The sequence below is a fragment of the Sceloporus occidentalis genome, unplaced genomic scaffold (assembly GCF_023333645.1).
Source record: "Sceloporus occidentalis isolate IW3139 unplaced genomic scaffold, rSceOcc1.0.p SCAF_4, whole genome shotgun sequence".
Lineage (NCBI taxonomy): Eukaryota > Metazoa > Chordata > Lepidosauria > Squamata > Phrynosomatidae > Sceloporus > Sceloporus occidentalis.
In genome coordinates, this window is record NW_028316984.1 from 184637251 (window position 1) to 184657321 (window position 20071).

General features: G+C 46.5%; 1 protein-coding gene across 1 annotated transcript; it reads left to right on the top strand.

Annotated features, from left to right (window-relative positions):
* The first annotated feature begins 2840 nt into the window (after positions 1-2840).
* Positions 2841-6212, top strand: DIO3 (iodothyronine deiodinase 3). Its single transcript, XM_089522546.1, has one exon. The coding sequence runs from the start codon at positions 3091-3093 to the stop codon at positions 3997-3999; it is 909 nt and encodes a 302-aa protein (XP_089378672.1). The 5' UTR covers positions 2841-3090; the 3' UTR covers positions 4000-6212.
* The last annotated feature ends 13859 nt before the right edge of the window (positions 6213-20071 follow it).

The window sequence follows — 20071 nt, forward strand, 5'->3', positions numbered from 1 at the left end:
GTGCTATAGAATTCCAGGATTTGTAGTTTGGTGGGGCACCTGTGCTCTCTTACAGGGAAGGATAGATAGCTCACAAAAACTACAAATCCCAGAAGTCCACAGCGTTGAGCCATGGCAATTAAAGTGGTGCCCAACTGCTTTATTCCTGCAGTATGGCAGCAGCCCTAGACCCTATCCTCATCCCCCCAAATAGTTCAGCACCTTGGAGAGAGAGCCAGTGTGGTATACTGCTCTGAATGTGAAGTCGAAGGCTTTCATGACCAGCATCCATACTTTTTGTGGGTTTTTCGGGCTATGTGGCCATGTTCTAGAAGTGTTTATTCCTAGAACATGGCCACATAGCCTGAAAAACCCACAAAAAACTACTGGTCTAAATGTTGGACTAGGACTCTGCAAGCCAGAGTTCAAATCCTGCAATGCCTGCCATGGAAACCCACCAGGCAACCTTGCACAAGTTGTATTCCCTCAGCTTCGCAGTACCAAATCCCCTCTGAGCAAAACTTTCCAGTAAATCCCCATGACAGGTTTGCCTTTGGGTCTCCCTAAGCTGGAAAACCAGCATGCAAAGGACTCTTGTAGCACCTTTGAAACTTAACTGAAAGCAAGAAGTTGGTAGCATGAGCTTTCTACATCCTCAGGTGCAAGCTGGAAACAACTCAAACACAGCACACAGCAACCAACCTTGGACAGGTCCCTGAAAGTCCTCAGGACAACCCAAAATATATCTGGACCCAGAATCCAGTAGCTCCCCTTCAGTGGCTTTGGCATCTAAAAAGAGACCTTCCCTCAGGGATGTATTTTGCAATCTCTGAATATGAGTTCCAATGACTCCCAAACTTTGGTCTCCCGGATGTTATGGACTTCAGCTCCCAGGCTGTTGGCCAATCTGGCTGGGGATTCTGGGAGTTGAAGTTCAAATTGCCTGGAGGACCAATGTTTGGAAACCAACCATTCATGCCTGTGGTGCAGACTTGGCAAATGGATGTGTCTCTTCTCTCCTGTCCCTGAAATTTGTTCTCCTTTTTTCTATCATCATCGTCATCATCCTCATCATCTATTTACGGCCCTAGACCAAAATATACAATACAGTTAGTTATAGCAACAAAATCATAACATTCATAAAGCATAAAAGTAATAATAATAATTAAAATCACTTCCAATTAACATGAGAGTAATTAAAAATTAATTAAAATTGTGATTTTAACTCCTTTTTCCCCTAGCCCTTTGAACCAAGAAGCCTGTGGAGGATAGGAGTTGTAGTCCAAACCATCTGGAAGGCACTTGGCTTGACAAAAGTCCCAGCATTTCCAATACACCAGAGAAGAAAGGCAGGCAAAGCCAGCAGCCAGCTCTCTCTCTCTCTCTCTCTCTGCCTTTCCAGCTTCAGCCTCCGGCCAACAGCGCCGCCTAGTGCCTACTCCGCTTACTCCACCTCTCCTCCAAAAAAAAAAAAAAAATCCCAGCCAAAAAAACAGGCAGCTTCCAAAAATCCGAAAGTGGAGGAGGATTCTCTCCGGTGGAGAGGTTTCCCAGCGGAGCAGAGCTCAGCAAGCAAGGCAGGCTTAACCCCAGAGAGTCCGGGATCTGCCCAAGAGAGAGAGCCCCAAAGGCAGGCAAGAGGCTCCCCCAACTCTGGGGCAACCCAAGGAGCCATCCCAGGTACGTGAGCTCCCCGTTCTGGGACCTGGGCAGTTGTTGTTTGTTAAGGGCATCTGGTTTGGCCCCGCTGGGAGGGCCGGGCTCCGTGCTCTGGGATTCTGGGATGTGTAGTTTGTTGGGGGGCACCTCCGTCCCTACACATCCCTGAATCCCAGAGCACGGAGCCCCGGCCCTCCCAGCGGGGCCAAACCGGATGAATGCTGCAGTGTAGATGCAGCCCTGGGTGATCTCTGGCTCTGTCTTGTTTCCCTTCGCCCCCTTCCCCCAAAAGCCTTCCCTTCCCGACCCCCGTCGCCTTAAATCGGAAGCCAGAGAAAGCCTGGCCCCGACTCCTCCTCCGGGGCAGCGACTCCGGGCACCTTCCTCCTCCTCCTCCTCCTCCTGGGCTTTCTTCGCTCTTCTTCCTCCTCTTCATTGTCCACGTCTTTCTTTCTTTCTTTCTTTCTTTCTTTCTTTCTTTATTCCTTCCTTTCTTACTTTCTCTTTCTTTCTTCCCCCTCCGTTCGTCTTTTGTCTTCCTTCTTCATCTCCACCGTTTCCTCCCCGTCTTCCTTCCTCTTCCTCCTTCGCTGCCTCGCCCGCCTCCTTCTCCTTTCCTTCCCCTTTGCTTCTCCTTCCTTCCGCCACCTCTTCCTCCTCTTCTCCCCGTCCTTATTTCTTCTTCCTCCTCCTCCTCCTCCCTTTCCCTCGTCTTTCCCCTTCCTTTCTCTTCCTCCGTTTCACTGCCCCGTCCCTTCTTTCTCTTCAGCCCCGTCCTTATTCCTCCCTCTTCCCCCTTTTCTTCCTTCCTCCTCTTCCTCCTCTCCTCTCCGCTTCCTCCCTTCCTTCCTCCTCCTCCTCGTCATCCCCTCGCTCTCCTTTCTTCCTCCTCCTCTCCCCCGTTCCTTCCTCCTCTTGCTCCATCTCCTCTTGGTGTCTCTTCCCTTCCCCCTCCTCTTCCCCTCTTCCTTCCTCCTCTCGGCAGTCTCCTCAGAAGGGGCTGCCTTCTCTTGCTGCCCCCGTCTCCTCTCCCTTCCTTCCTTCCTTCCTTCCTCCTCTTCTCCAGAGGGGGGTCCTTCCTTTCTCCTCCTCCTCTTCTCCTGTCCGGGGCTCCTTCTCTCTCTCTCTCTCTCTCTCTCTCTCTCTCTCTCTCTCCGGGAGCCCCCCTCCCCCTCCCCCTCCCCCCCCCAGTCCCAAAGGGGGCGTGGCCTTGTGCCGTCGGAGGGGAAGGGGGCGGAGTCCCGGGGCTCGGGGTTTAAATCCCCGACTATAAAATGGGCTCCAGGAGAAGCGGGAGAAGAAGAAGCGCCTGGGCTCAGCGGCCGCCCGGAGCAGGGCCCCTCGGAGGGAGCAGCCAGAGCCGGAGCAGCCTTGGGCTTCCGCTGCCGGCCGTCGGGGCTTGGGTTGGGGCGCCGGTGCGTCCTGTGTCCCGGAGGGGCCTTTCTTTCCCCGATGGGGGCCCAGTCTCCGTCCCCGTCGTCCTTGCAGCAGGCCTTGGCGCAGGTGGGCGCCTGCCTGGTGCTGCTGCCGCGCTTCCTGCTGACGGCGCTGATGCTCTGGCTGCTGGACTTCCTCTGCCTTCGGAAGAAGCTGCTCTTGGCCGCCAAGGAAGCGGAGGAGGAGGAGGAGGAGGAGGAGGAAGGGGAGGAAGGGGGAGCCGAGGAGGAGGAGGAGGAGGAGGAGAAGGAGCCGTCGGAGGGCGACCCGCCGCTCTGCGTCTCGGACTCGAACCGCATGTTCACCTGGGAGTCTCTGAAGGCGGTCTGGCACGGGCAGAAGCTGGACTTCTTCAAGGCGGCGCAGGTGGGCTGCGCGGCGCCCAACCCGGAGGTGATCGGCCTGGAGGGACGCCGCCGGCTGCGGCTGCTGGACTTCGCCCGGGGCCCGCGGCCGCTGATCCTCAACTTCGGCAGCTGCACCTGACCGCCCTTCATGGCCCGCCTGAGGGCCTTCCGCCGCCTGGCCGCCCGCTTCCTGGACGTGGCCGACTTCCTCCTGGTCTACATCGAGGAGGCGCACCCCTCGGACGGCTGGGTCAGCTCCGACGCCGCCTTCCAGATCCCGCGCCACACCTGCCTCCAGGACCGCCTCCGCGCCGCCGAGCTGCTCCTCCGCGACGCCGCCCTGCCGCCCGGCTGCCCGCTGGCCGTCGACACCATGGACAACGCCTCCAGCGCCGCCTACGGGGCCTACTTCGAGCGCCTCTACGTCGTCCAGCACCGCACCGTCCTCTACCAGGGCGGCCGCGGGCCCGAGGGCTACAAGATCGCCGAGCTCCGCGCCTGGCTCCGACGCTACCGACGCCGGCTCCGCGAAGGGCCGGCCCCCGAGGGGCCCAGCGCCGTCCTCGTCCAGGCCTAAAGGGAAGGCCCCGCCGGGGATGGAGCGGACAGGGAGGGAGGGAAGGGAGGAAGGGCCCGGGGGGGGCTTGGAGGGAGCCCCTTCCCCTTCCCCTCCCAAGGGGCCTCCGAAGGGAAAGAGAGAGACCCACCCCCTCGAAGCGCTAGGAAGAACCTCCTGAGAGTAAGGGCTTGTGATGGGGAACCCTTGCCCTCCCTTGGAAGTCATCTCTTGGGAGGGCTTTCATTGTGTATTTCTGCATGGCGGGGGACTGGGATGCAGGACCTCCGAGGACCCTCCCAGCTCCAGCAGCCTCTCCTGGACCCCCTTTTCCTCTCCCAAGTGGCCCCCCAAGAGATGCAAAGCCAAGGGAAAGAGATTCCGACTAAACGTTAGGAAGATCCTCCTGGTAGTAAGGGCTGTTGGCAGGGGAAACAGTCTGTTGGAGTCTCCTTCTTTGGAGGCTTTTCAACAGAGGCTGGATGGGAGAGCTTCAGTCCTGTGTTCCTGCCTGGCAAAGGGTCAGGCTGGGTGGCCCTTGGGAGTCTCTTCCAGCTCTTATCCTGTGAGGCTTTGTTTTTATCCCCTTTTCCACCCGCCCCGTCCAAGCCCCAAACTCCCAAGTGGCCTCCAATGGATGCAAGCTCCAGGAAAAGAGATTCTGCCTCAACATTAGGAGGAACCTCCTGAGAGTAAGGGCTGTTCGACAGTGGAACACACTCCCTCAATGGAGTGCAGTGGAGTCTCCTTCCCTGGAGGTCTTTATCTGTCAGTGGGGATGCTTTGACTGAGAGTTCCTGCATGGCAGGATAGGGTTGGACTGGATGGCCCTTGGAGGTCTCTTCCAACTCTAGGAACCTATGATGCCGTGTGAGTTTTCATGAGAGATGTGCCCTAAGACTCTTTATTTTTTTATTATTATTGTCGTTGTGGTTATGATTCTTATTATTATTATTATTATCTGTATTATTGTTATTCTTTTGCACGCACCATTGGAATCACATTGATTTGCCGAACCTCTCTTGTTAACATTCCTTCCTACGTGCAGGTCTTTTTATTATTATTATTATTATTATTATTAAAATAAATGTCTTTTTTTACTTTTCTTTAAAAAAAGACCGAAAGGAACAGCCTCTGCGTGTGCGTATGCGTGCGTGAATGGACTAGATCTCTCTTTGGGGAGCAGTAGAAATCATGGAGTTTGACCCCACTTTAAATGCCTACAGAACCCTGGGATTTGTAGTCTGGGGAGGCCCCAGGATTCTTGGAGAGAGAAATGGGCCATCCAAAACTACAAATCCCAGGATGCCATAGGAGGGAGCTGTGTGTGTTGTTTGCCTTCAAGTGGTTTCCAACTTATGGCGACCCTAAGGTGAACCTATGTTTTTGTCTTGCTTCCCTCTGAGGCTGAGAGAGTGTGACTTGCCCAAGGTCATCCTTTGGCTTTTCATGGCCAAATGGATGGTGCTACAGCACTTAAACTGGTTTCAAACTGCATTATTTGTATGGTTTGGGTGCCCCCCTTTGATGCGTGGGGTAGAGAGAGGAAGCATTTACTCTTTCCATGGACATTTCTAGGGTGTGTGTGTGTGTGTGTGTGTGTTGAGTTTCTTTTTCTGGAGTGTTTCCAATGGGAGCTGTCCCTGCACTTGTGACTGCTGTCTGAAGGGCAACAAAACCCTTCACCAAAACTGATCTAAGCCCAAGTGGTCTTCTGCAAAAACCAAGATAAAGAGCCCTTTGCTGGGATTTCTAGTGTTTCTGTATGATGACCGGTTTCGAAATGGTGGATCCAGCGCCAGGAAATCGAGTCTGATGTTCTGAGGTACTAGACTTCCCAGTAAAACAACCCTCAATGGAGAAGAAAGTGCTAAAGAATGTCTATATTTATGTGATCTCTTGAGTTGGTTTGTTGGACTTTTTATCATTATTATTATTATTATTATTATTTCCCCTCCTTTCACTTGTTTGTTTGTTTTTTGTAAAAAAAAAGAAAGAAAGAAAAAGAAAAAGAAATCTGTTTTTTTATGAACTTTTTATAACATTATTAATAAAGAGAAATTGAATAAAAGAGACGCCTGGTTTAGATCTTCGGGGAAAATGAAAGGGGAAGAGAGGAGAAAAAAGGGGTCTTCCCAATCTCCCATTCTTGGTTTGCTGCTTGGCCAAAGCAAAGGGTCCCCAACACTGAAAATGAAGTGTTATAGTTGTTGGACTATAACTCCCACCCTGGAGATATGAAGGACAGGTGGGTATCCTCTCTGAGTTGCCAGGAAGGATCTTCTTTCTAGCCAAACTTTTGTTAAGCCTTATACACCTAGATGCCAGGCATCCCCATGCGCTCAAGTCCTGCTTACCTGTCCACTTAGATGGGGCTTAGACCTAAGTGAGTATACAGAGTTTTGTGGGTTTTTCAGGCTATGTTGCCATGTTCTAGAAGAGTTTGTTTCTGACACTTCACTAGCATCTGTGGCTGGCCTCTTCAGAGATGATGCCCGAAAAACCCACAAAAAACTATGGATGCTGGCCATGAAAGCCTTCGACTTCACATGAGTATACAGAGCTCTGAAGTATTGAAGTTTACCACTGCCTTACAAGAATTTGCTAGTTAACCCAAGCAGACCTCTTCTGGTATGGAGAAGCAGCAGAAACTTTTACCTGTGCAGGATGCCTTTACTGTGCGTTTGGGAGTCTTAAACCTCCCCAGGAGAATTCCAAAAGCTTGCTGAGTTGTCATCTAGCAAAGACGGTCGTCGGAGTCCCAAACAGTGATCCCAAGAACACACACAAAATCCTTAAGACTCAGTGCCCTGTCAGAATATTGTCCTTTTATTTATTAGTTGTGTTCCTATCCCACTGCTCTTCCAGTGACCTCAAGACAGTATATATCGCTCTCCTGCTCTGCACTTTATGCCCACAACAACCTTGGGAGGTTGGCCAGACTGACAGTGAGTGACACAAGGTCATTCAGGTGAGTTTTGTGAAGAGCCTATCTGGGATTTGTTATGGCTCATTCTGATGCTCTAACCACCACATATTTAATGTTCCATTTAACTATTGTTCCAACTCTTCCCCCACATGAATTAAAAGAAAGTACATGTAAAGACACGAAAGCCAGTGTGGCACAGTGGTGTGACTGTTGGACTATGACTATGGAGACCAGGGTTCATTTCCCTGCTTGGGCATGAAACCCGCTGGGTGACCTTTGCCAAGCCACATGCTCTCAGCCTCAAGGGAAGGCAATGGCAAATAAAAGTCTTGCCAAGAAAACCCCATGATAGGCTCTCCATAAGTCCCAAACTTTGAAGGCACATCTAAAGACAAAGTTAAATTACAATTAAATGGACTACCACAGTGGTTCTCAAACAGTGGGGCGAGACCCCCAGGAGGGTGCAAGAGTTGTCAAGGGGGCTGCGAGACTTGGAGACCCTGATCCTTCCTCTTCCTTTTCTTCCCCACTTTCCCAAACTTTTTGTGTGCAAATTTTACATATGCCTTGAGTTAAATATTGAATTTACTTAAATAAAACTGCTCTAATTTGAACAATATTTTATTTCCTTATAAAATGTTAAAATATGGATATACCTGAAAATGCAAATGAAAATACAAACACTAAATGCAGAAAATATTTTTATTCATATACTACATTGAGGGGAAGGTGCGGCATCCATATATAGATGTAAAGGGAAGTCCCGAGAGCAGAAAGTTTGAGAACCGATGAACTACCATATATGAGACTTTTCCACAAATAGATAAAGTAGGCATTTGTTGTTGTGTGTCTTCAAGTCATTTCTGTCTTATGGCGATCTTAAGGCAAACCTACCAAAGACTATTCTTGTTAAGATTTGTTCAGAGGGGGTTTGCCTTTGCCTTCAAGACTGTAATTTAAAAGCAACATTTTCAACCCATCCCAGATTCTTTTATGGAGCTTGTAGTTCATTGACAAAGTTTTTTACTACTCCACAGGCCTTGTCTTTTGGGAGGATGTATTATTATTATTATTAGTAGTAGTAGTAGTAGTAGTAACCTTTATTTATATAGCGCTGTAAATTTACACAGCGCTGTACATACAATCTTTTAGTTAGACGGTTCCCTGCCCTCAGGCTTACAATCTAAGAAGACACGACACAAAAGGAGAAGGGAGTGGTGGTGGGGAATGGGATGTATTTATGAACCCCTCCCTCCTTCCTTCCCACTTTGCAGTAATTTTTTAAACGTTGCCCCAAATCATGCAGAACACTAACACAGTAGGACCAAATGTGGCATTTTACCAGTGTTTGTAAAAACTTAACATTTTTGGACCTCAACTCCCGGTATCTGCTCAGGATCCAGCATTTTTGGAGTTACTGTCCCCAAAAATCAGTCCCTCCTCCCAAGCTCCACATTTTCGATCCAATCGCTCTTCTTCCCGCTCAGACAAGGTACATGCCCCCTTTGCCATAACTTTCTAGCTTCTTTAAGAAAGCCTGTCTCACCTCAAGTGCCATGACCCCAGTAACCCTGGAAGAGTCAACAGCTTGCAGCTGAGCAGAGAATGCTTATCTGTTGCTGTTTCCTCCATGTCTTCTGGGCTCTCTGTTTATTTGATTTGAGCAAGAAGGGATTACTCATCTCCCAAGTGATTACTTATTTATTTGTTATATATTTTAAAAGTTATCATTGCATGTTATGCCAAATGCTCTCAAGCAGGGAGACTAGAGCATTTGAATAACTAGCCTATAACTTGAAACTCATGTGATATAGCGGATAGAGCATCAGAGGTACACCAAGGTAATAGACGGTTGAATCCCTACCCAACTGCAATGCTATTGCTGCACATTAGGGAGTGGGTTGGGAATCTTTGACCTCCAGGTGTTTTACAGCACGACTCCAACAACCGTTGGAGGCCATGCCAGGTGAAAATAATTTGTAGTTTGCCCCATGAGGTTGTGTGGGGAGGGATATATTTCAAATTGAGAAAGGGATACTATTCTGTTTAAAGTTGGAGAAAGATGAATTGAAATATCCACTCTGCCACTCATTACTTCTTCAACTACATTGAAGAAATAATGGAGGTTGACACCACTCTAACTGCCATGAATCCTGGGATCTGTAGTTTTGTGAGGCAACAGCAATATTTAGGATAAAACTACAAATTTTGGGATTCCATAGCTCTTCATGACTATTTGTGATAAAAGCACAAGGTTTTGCAGCACCAAAGGTGAATTGTTGTTGTTGTTGTGTGCCTTCAAGTCGTTTCTGATTTATGTGACCCTATGGCTAACCTATTATGGGATTTTCTTGGCAAGTTTCTTCAGAGGGGATTTGCCATTGCCATCGTCTGAGGCTGAGAGTATGTGACTTTCTGAAAGTCACCCAGTGGTTTTCATGGCTGAGCCAGGATTTGAACCCTGGTTTCCAGTGTCATAATCCAAGGCTCAGACTACTATGCCACACTGGCTGTCATGTGATGATGTTTATTGCATTGTGCCAAGTGAGACCACTCTTCTCTGTGGATATATTGCTATGTTTTCTCCACGTCCTCATCCCTACCTAGTTCTCTCCATCATGTCTCTCTGGGGCTATGTACTTGGCTGAGGGAGGCATTGTGGTCTCCAGTTCTGCCACATAGCACAAATGATGCAAATTGTTGTTGGTTGGCAGGGGGGTGCCATTGCCTTTCTCTGTGGCCAAGCAAGTGTGACTTGCCTAAGGTCACCCAGTGGGTTTCCATGGCAGAGTCAGGATTTGAACCCTGGTCTCCCAGAACTAGTCCAACACTCACACCATTATACCATGACAGCTCTCTAAAGAATGCAAAACCAGAGATATTGTGAGCTCTTCACATAGATTTGTATTCTTACATTGTCATAGAACTATAGCGTTGCAATGGACCAATCCCTTGCCAATGCAAGAATCTACCATTGAGCTATAGAAATAAAGTTTCTCCCCCCCCCCCCCCCATTACAGGAGTGGCTAACACTTGGTCAGTGGGTCACATGCAGCTTTTCTATCCTATCCAGTTTTGCAGCCCCACAAATCTTCTGCCCTGCCCCCAAACAGTTTTGCCACTGTGACCTATTGGGAAGAGGTCCATTACTCGTAAGTCCCCATTTGTGTTCAGAGCAAGGTAACCCTCTCCTTGTTGTTATTATTATGATAGTTTATTTCTATAGCACTGTAAATGTATACAGCGCTGTACATACAGATAATCAAATCAATAAAAATATAAAACCTGCCAATGGCATACAGTCTACAAAATACATATATACAGTAGGTGGTAATACAAAATAGAATTTGTTTAAAAAAAAAACAGGCAACAATTAAAACATCAACATCCACTATTTAATCAAATATGAGATAAATATTCACACAGTGCCTGGGAATGCTTCCTTGAACAGGGTCGTCTTCAACTCAGATTTAAAAGTCGTCAATGAAGTGGTGACCCATGTTCATGGGGGAAGAAGGTTCCAAGAGTGAGGGGCAGCAATTGAGAAGGGACAAATCCGAGATGGGGCAGTGGAGATCCTAAGCTGGGACAGCAGACCTTGACTACTAGAACAGAGGGTACGAGTGGGAATGTAAGGAGAAAGAAGTACAGATAAATAAAGGGGGGAGGCAGCCCATGCAGGACATTAAAAGTTAACAACAGAAGCTTACACTGGATACGGAAGGGAAAGGGGATCCGATGAAGGGGTGATAATAAAGGATAAAGGTCCTTGCACAGAACCAGATTAGTGTTCCCAAGAGGTGAAAGTTTACTGAAATACCTTATACCGCATAGCTTTTCCAGTGTTCGTCCTTGTTAAGCATCACAGTGAAACCTCATGCTGCCAACCTCTTTATTTCAGTTAGTCTCAAAGGTGCTACAAGATCTCTCTACAAGAATCACTGCTGGTTAATACCACAACTGACTAACTGAGCAACTCATTTGTGGTGAGCAGCTGTGTATGCCAGCCTTCCACAACCTAGTCCTTATCAGATGTGTTGGAATATAATACCTACTATCTCTAGGTAGGCCAGCCAAGCCCATATGGCCTTCTTCCTTCAGTTTTTGTTGTCAACAAGCCTGCAAGGTCAGTTAGGCTAAACATTGGTGACAGGCCATGGCTGAGTGAAGATTTGAACCTTGGCCTCCTCTGTCATAATTTGACATCCTGACTACTACACTCTACTGGCTCTGTTGCATTGCTTCTGTTCTTCTGAAGGACAAGGTCCTCTGGATTTATCTCCCCAGTAAATATAAAGGCTTGGGTAGAAAATCCAGTTGTTTCCGTTCCACTGTACATCCATCAGTCTGCTGTTGGGAAATGGCCATGCTTCCGTTTCTGCTTACATCTCCATCAGTCCAATTTCAACCATGAGTGAGGGGAAAGTGATAAAACATTTCTTCCCCTACCAAGGAGGTACAACTGAGGATGGGACACCACCACAACATGGAAAATTTTGTTTGCTGGAAAAAAATTCCCAGGGTCCCCCCAGCCAGCATGATTAGGTCAGACATCTAGGTAAACATCTAGGTAAACCTTTACCCTCTTCCTCCCCCTATGTTTCTGGGCTAGACTATCTCCATGCTAAGCTGTTTGCACTGTAAGGTAAGCTTTGTCAGGGATGATGGGAGTTGTAGCTCTTCACCTCTGGCTCTAACTCACCACCTTGTTATGCAGCGGAGCTGACCAGCTTTGGTCAGTGGTTAATGCTTTTCTTCAAAGCAGCAGAGTTTCAGAGAATAGGCTGAAGACCCTAACAAACTCTCCAAGCCTTCTCACTCTTCTTCCTGAGATGTCTCCAAACTTCTCCAGGATTCTGCTGGCTCTTGTATCTTCACTCAAGACACCAGACAACTCAGTAGTCTTATATAAAAGATCTACTTTATTCTACTATATACAAATACTATATGCCCTACAAATCACAATCTCTACAATCTCCAATACTCCACAATATCTCCAAACAACTCCAACTACCCAAACAATACATTGGCAAACATTGCAATTATTATAGCCATTGTTAATCACCACCCACTAGTCAGTTTCCACCCAGTGGGTGTGTACACTCATTTTGATTGGTTCACATAGTTCAACCCACACTTAAGACCAACCCAAGTATTTCATCATTTTACCTTGTACACTTAATGAATCTCAGGTGTTTCCAATTGTACATTCTATAATTCTGTCCTTGACTTTCAAGACTTCTAAATTACATTAGCTTTTTCACCTGTGTAGCTTCTTAATTGCTCTTGCTTAGTCATTGTGACTTTCACATACATATTTTATTTCTATTACTGTATGTCCCATGTTGCATTTTCCTTAACAAGCTTCTGTTTCCTTTTGATACAATCAGGCATGTGAAACCCAAGGTGGGCTGAAACCAAGTGGTATGACATTGTTCTTGGTCAATATGGTAGGTGCACCTATTTACTCTTTTTTTAAGCAGTTCACAAAACTGCTACTTCATAACTGATGTAACAACATAGTGGTGAATTTGACAGGTGACAGTGGTGGTGATCGCAATGATCTTGTAGCAAATCCCTTGCTACAACCTGCTGCTGGTCTATGTTCAGGCTCAATTCAAAATGTGGGTTATAACCTATAAAGTCTAATCCATCTGCGATCCAATTATACAGAGTATGGGACTGTACAGACCAGCCATTAAGGCCAGCCTGGGGCGTGGAGTCAGGACATGGCGTCCACATGACGCACGCCCCGACTCCACCCCCAAGCCAACGTGATACCGCCTACTGAACCACATGGCGCATGACATCACGGTGCTCCTCTGGCACTGCATCTACATGACACAGCACCAAAAGAGCATGGAAAAGCTGCACATCAGTGGCTATGGTGCCCTTTCCAGCAAAAAGTGGCTCCTTTTTTGTGCTGAGAAAGGTGAGATCAGGGCCGCAGCCCTGATCCAGCGCTAAAAGGGGCGATCTGTTGAGCCCCAAAATCTCCTCATATTAGCCTATCTGGGCCATCAGATCCTCAAGAGAGGCTCCCCCCCCCCCCCCCCCCGCAATCCATCCACCTTCAAAGGCACACTTAGTACAGATATATGATAAGGCCTTCTCAGTGGCTGCCTCTAAGCTCTGGAAATCCCTACCTACAAAGTAGCCTACAAAGGCTAGAATGGCTCCCTCCTGGCTTTCTTTCCATACAAAGATTTTTTTATTCCAACTGAATTTTGAGAACTGAGTATTTTAAAATAAGGGCTTTTACAAATGTGCTATACTGATAAAAATGTATTTTTAATTTCCTTTTTGCTTTTTAATTGTATGTTTTGAATTAGTTTAGTGTTGTTAATAATGAAATTTTGTTTTAAGGTTGATCTTTTGTATGTGTGTGTGTATACACACACACCTGTGTTGCATCTGTTTTAATTTGTAAGCCACTTTGAATCCCAATTTTGGAAAAGATTATTATCATCCTCTTCTCCTGCCCCATCCTTATCTAAACATTGCACTAGTCATGTTAATGTACTGTCAACTAACATTATTTATTTTGCAACTCTGCCCATGTATACAATGTTTAATATGCATGTGTTCTAATGAGTTTAATGGGATTTATTCTCAAATAAAAACAGGAGAGCGGGTGCTGTTGCTTGGTTTGCACCATGCATTTAAAAAGCATCACAAACATGTTCTCATCATAGATTCTAAATGTATCAAGTTTATTAATAGACTACCAAAAGAAGATCCTTCAGATTCATCCCCACAAAACTTATACGGTGGAGAATTCAGCTGCTTCAGTTGCACTATAGATCCATTAATCTCCAACACACCTTGTCTTTTGGAGAGAACTGCTCACAAACATCTCTGCCCTTTATCATAATTTGTATACATGGTCCCACCGTAAGGGAAATCCAAAACATCACAGTTCTGTTGTTGTTGTTGTTAACTGCTCTCAATTTGACTTCAACTCATGTTGACCATATGAATGAAAGACATCCAAGTCACCCTGTCATCAATAGCAATAACCTCTTGCAGACAGTTCAAGAAAGGCTAAAGTTATAACCCCAATTACCCCAAGGTTGCTTATGACTGAGCAGAGAACTGCTATCTGTTGCAGGTGTTTTTTTGTTGTTGTTGTTATCTTCATGGCTCTCTGTTTGCTCTGAACAAAGAGGGATTGCTTAAACCCCAGTGATTTTTTTATTTATAATTTTTATATAAACTTGTTTATTATATTGAGGAAGGAGATAATGTCCCAGAGGACAAGTTCAGAATGACCATAACAGACTGGAGAGCCAAGCCAAAACTAACAAAATGAATTTCAACAGGGATAAATGTAAGGTATTGCATCTACACTAGAAAAATGAAATGCACTAATATAGGATGGTGACACCTGGCATGCAGGCAGAACATGTGGAAAGGATCTAAGGCGCTTTGCAGACCAAAAGCTAAAGATGAATCAACAATGTGATGCAACAGTCAAAATTGCCAATGTAATTCTAGGATGCATCAATAGGAGAATAGTGTCCAGATTAAGGAAAGTAGTAGTGCCATGCTGTTCTGCTTTGCTCAAACCTCACGTGGAATAATGTTTCCTGTTTGGGGCATCACAGTTCAAGAAGGATATCAAAAAGCTGGAACATCTCCAGAGAAGGGTAACCAAGATGATCAAATTTCTGGAGAACGATGCTTATGAGGAAGGGTTTAGGGACCTGTGAATGTTTAATAATAATAATAATAATAATAATAATAATAATAATAATTTTTATTTCTATCTTCCCGCCTCTCCCAATGGATTGAGGCGGGATCACAGCAGAGTTAAAATTACACTTACAATATTGCAGCATTAGTTACTGCACAATTAAAACCACAGCTAAAAATGTAAAAACATAAGAACATAAAAGCTTAGAAACATAAAAACATAAAACATCAATCAATCACAGGGTCAGCTGTTCTCGTTCCATACTAGTGGTCTTCATAGGAGGTCAGGAGGGTATGTGCAGCAAAAGAGCTCTGTCTTTACCGCCTTCTTGAAAGTTTCCAAGGATGTGACAAGGCAAGTCTCCTCTGGGAGTCCATTCCATAGTCTAGGGGCAGCTATACTGAATGCCATTTGGGAAGTAGAAACATGTTTGGATGCTGATATCTCAAACAGGTTCTTCCCACTTGTTCTAAGAGTGTGGGGCGGATTGTATAGGGAGATGCGTTCCCATAAGTAACCCGGACCCAAGCCATGTAGGGCTTTAAAGGTAATGACCAACACTTTGTACTGTGCCCGGAAGCTAATTGGGAGCCAGTGTAGATCTTTCAAGATAGGTGTTATATGGTCAAGTCTCAAAGAACTAGTGAGCAACCTGGCTGTTGCATTTTGCACTAGTTGAAGTTTCCAAACTTGATACAAGGGTAGCCCCATGTAGAGCGCATTACAGAAATCGATACAAGAGATTACCAGAGCATGTACTACAGCTTCAAGGTCCCTTCAGTTGAGGTAGGGTCACAGTTGGTGTATCAACCAAAGTTGGTACCAAGCACTTCTGGCCATCGCATCCACTTGAGATGACAAACGTACAGACCGATCCAGAAGTACTCCCAAACTGCGAACTTCATCCTTCAGGGGAAGTGTGACCCCATCAAGGAGTGGTGGACAATTTCCCTCCCCGGACCTAAGGAACCTATGGTAAGTATCTCTGGATTCAGCTTGAGTTTGTTTTTCCTCATCCAGCCCATTACTGACTCAAGGCAGGGATTCAAGAGAGAAGTCATCCTTAGTCGCTGTAGCAGTTGGGGACATAGAGAAACATATTTGGGTGTCATCAGCTTGGAGAACAGAAGGCTGAGAGGTAACATGATAGCCATCTTTAAATATCTGAAGGGCTGTCATGCCGAAGATGGAGTGAGTCTATTTTCTGCTGCTTCAAAGATTATGGGCCTTTATAGATGGGTAGTTCAACGCCATCCCTTTGAGCCCTGGATTGAGGCCACGGCAACCACATGCTGCAGCCTCCAGAAGGAGCAAAAGAAAGCCCCAAAATGGGGGTTCTTTTTGCATCCCGGAAGGGGTGTCATAAGCACTGTGGCACAGCGTCATGATGCCCCTTCTGCGCAGCACCATTTGAGCACTGTGCCCAGCATACATCATTATGGCATGTGCCATGTAAACGAGTGCACGCCATGATGGCAGCCAGGCAGCACAGTAAGGGCTTTGAGCATGCAAACGCTCAGCCCTCACCATGTGGGTCAACTTAGGATTCAAATTCTTATTAATTTGAGCAATGAGACATTACTCAAGTCTATGTGATTAGCAAGTTTTGATTTATTTGCATTTCTTTTCTTTTTAAAATTGCATTTCTACAAATGCAGATATTAACAAGACATGGTTTTGAGAAGGAGTAGTAGCCATGTGTGATGCAGCAAAAAAAAAAACAAAACAAAACAGGGAAGAGGCTTGTGGCACCTTAAAGACCAACAAGTTTTATTAAGCATAAACTTTCATGGACTGCATCCCACTTGCCTCTGATGAAATGGGCAAGAGTCCATGAATCCTTCTGCTAAATAAAACATTCTAGCTTTTAACATACCATAAAACTTGCTGCTTTTTTAAAACATAGCATAGAACATGGGATGTGTATCAAACAGACCTCCAGAGGGTTTTGGAGCTCAAGTACTAGGAGCCTTGTCAGCATAGCCAATGGTGAGGAATGATGGAAGACGCAGTCCAACAGCATCCGGAATGCTGGATGATTCCCAGTCTGGCTATAGAACATTAACGATTTATGAACAAATAAAGGGGGAGGAGAGAACATCAAGCCAAAACAGACCCCAGGGGTACTCCACTGTCTGTGTGTGATTAGGTACCTTGAAGCCACCTGTAAAGGTGACCTCATGAATTTCGTTGGGTTTTCTCAAGTAGGAATATGCAGAGATAGCCTTCTTCTGAATATATCCTATAGCACCTGGCATTTGCTGGTGGTCCACCATCTAAGTATTAACCAAGTCTGATTCTGCTTTGCTTCTAAGATCTAACAGGATCTGATGCCTTAATGATATTTAGGTTCTTAATTCTTTTGCATCCCCTTATTCTAAAAATAATTCAGAGCCCTCCCTCCATGGCCAACTGTCATCATCCAGCCTGGAGGGAGTGAGAGGGCAGGTCCAATCACCATCGGGACTGCCCTGAAGGGACAGAGCCCTCCCTCCACGGCCAACTGTCATCGTCCAGCCTGGAGGGAGTGAGAGGGCGGGTCCAATCACCATCGGGACTGCCCTGAAGGGACAGAGCCCTCCCTCCACGGCCAACTGTCATCGTCCAGCCTGGAGGGAGTGAGAGGGCGAGTCCAACACCATCGGGACTGCCCTGAAGGGACAGAGCCCTCCCTCCACGGCCAACTGTCATCGTCCAGCCTGGAGGGAGTAAGGGGGTGGGTAGGGGCTAATTTTGTACTTCAATTTTTATTGTACACCGCTATGATCATTGCGGAATAGCGGTCTATAAATAAAACATATTATTATTATTATTTCTTATTATTCTCTGCTTCCTGTTCTTCAACCGGTTTTCAGTCTGTAGAGGGACACACACACACACACACACACACACACACACACACACTTTCTTTTCCTTCTTGCTGGAATAAAGTTGATTTTTACTTTTCCTTGAATTTCCCACTTTCCAGAGAACAGTGGGGGAATGGTTTTCAACCTTCCCCCTTGTGTTTTTCAGAAGTGCTTGAGAAGCAAATGTACCGGCTGAGCATTCAAATCTCCAGCACGTGTATTTCTGGATAATAACATCCCATGTTTGCAACACAACAAACATGTGCAGCAATGGCACATTTCATTCTTTTATTAACAGCACACATGCACACTTGCCCATATTGCCAACAGGAAGCTAAGGCAGAAACAAGAATGAATTGACTCAGACCACCCAGTGCGCTGATGGCAGAGTCCTGATCTTATGGCATCTTCACCCAGGAGACTTAAAATAACTCTTGCTCCGTTTGAATTTGGAAAAAGCTGCATGAGAAGGATGTCTGTTTGCATTAGAAAAAACTTCCTTCTGCTTTCTCACCCATTTAAATAATAATCTGAGGAATCAGTCCTTTACGCCAATAGCACCAGAGGTCATCAACAGTAACTGCAAGACTGGATTTACACACAACCTAAGTGAGCTACATATAGTACAGTTTAGATCAGGAGTGTACAAAGTGTAGTCCATGGGCTGCACATGGCCCCCAAGGGCCATTTTTGCAGTCACCAAGCCCCCTGGGGTTTAAAAATAAGACCTTTTCCTAAACCAGGAAAAATAAGAAAGAAACCTCTCTTGGTGGGCAGGGGGCCATAGTGAAATTGTCCCCCAGGCAGAGGGCATTGTGGAGTGAGGGTGCAATGGGAGTGTAGCTATCCAAGGTCTCCTGGGGGTGCTAATGCTCCTAGCCTCCCACAGTTGCCCACCACTGGATTACAGCCTCTGCTTGTAAATAATAAAATAAAATAATAAAATAATAAAAGTTTTATTTTTATACCGCCCTTCTTGCAATCAGGGCGGTGTACAGCAATAAAAACACATTCACATAATCAAAAAAAAAAAACAATACAGTTAAAATCACAATAAAAAACAGTTCTGGCCAGCATGCCAGTGCTATCAGAGGGGGGAAGGCTAACTGGAGCCTATATCCGGGAATGCTTTTCTGAACAAGGTAACAAGAACAAGAAGGGAGGTGGCCGAGCGGAGCTCTCCGGGCAGCGAATTCCAGAGGGTCGGGGCCAAGGTGGTAAAGGACCTCCTAGAAGTGGAGGCCATTCTGGCCCCTGGAACCCTCAATAGTTGCTGCCCAGATGTTCTGAGTGTGCGGGGCGGATTATATGGGGAGAGGCGGTCCTCTAGGTATCATGTCTTGCTTCCAGAGTATGGAAATGGCCTCGGAAGCTGAAGCAGTGGCCTTGCTAGGAGAGAGTTGACTGGATGCCATTTACCTGACTTGGATAGTGAAGAATTTTGTTTGGGATATAAGGCTTGTATTTGCTAAAGTAAAGTAAGTGCTGAACTGTAAGCTGCTCTATGGCTTTGCTTGCTCATTAGCTCCTGGTTATCAGCTGTGTAGCAATCAGCCTTTGGCTGGTTGCCAGGAGTGTGTTTGGGACAGAAGGGCCACTGAACACCAAAATAGCAACAATACCATTTTGAAATGGTAATGTCACTGGCATTGGTGCCACCAAGTGTGGGTTTGGTAAAGGTCTGTGGGACGTGCAAACAGCCTTGCCCTCCTTCCTTGCTCACCTCCCTCCCCAACTGGTCATTTGCCCCTGAGCCAGACCGCTGCAGCATCTGGACAGCTTGTTCAGGGTCTGGCATAGTTGTTCACCCAGCAGCCACACCAGACTCCTGCCGCTGCTGAGGGAGGTGGAGTTGCAGCCTTTGGGAGGTCCATTCAGGGTCTGGCAGGGCCACTCACCCAACAGCCTTACCAGACTCAAAACAGAAAAAACTGCAACCCCCCAGAATGGCCACTGCTAAGGTGGGGGTGGCACTGAAGCCTCAAGAGGGCCCAATTCAATGTCTGGAATGGCTTCTGGACAAGTGAGAAAGGGAGGTGACACCCTTTCTGACTCATCCAGTAGTTGTGGCTGTCCCTTGAGGTATACCACCGTACCAGGTGTACACCCAGCCACTGGGATGTCACCTGGTGTGCTCTGAACTTCCTGCACCCCCTAATGGCACCTCTGTTTTGAAAAATAAGCAATGCTAGGGTGTTGCATGCACTTGACGTAGCTTGCAGCCCTCAGTGAGTTTTATTATATGGAAATGCACTTAACTATGCTATATCAGTTCTCAAGACTCCACCTCTGGATTCTCCAACATCCAAAGATTAGTAACCGGCAGTGGTTCCATTAGGGCAAGACCTGGGACAGCAATTCAGCAACCTGCCAAATAGAATGAGCAGGAGGCCCCCTAAATACATGCTACCATCTAAAGAGCAGTGGTTGTGGAAAACCATTAAGTTGAGAGTCTAAAATTATCAATGGTCCAAAACACACTGCAGAAATAATCCAATTTGAGACTGCTTTAACTGCCCTGGCTCAGTGCTATGGAATTCTGGGAACTGTAGTTTTGTGAGACATTTAACCTTCTCTATCAGAAAACTCTGGTACCACAATAAACTACAATTCCCAGGA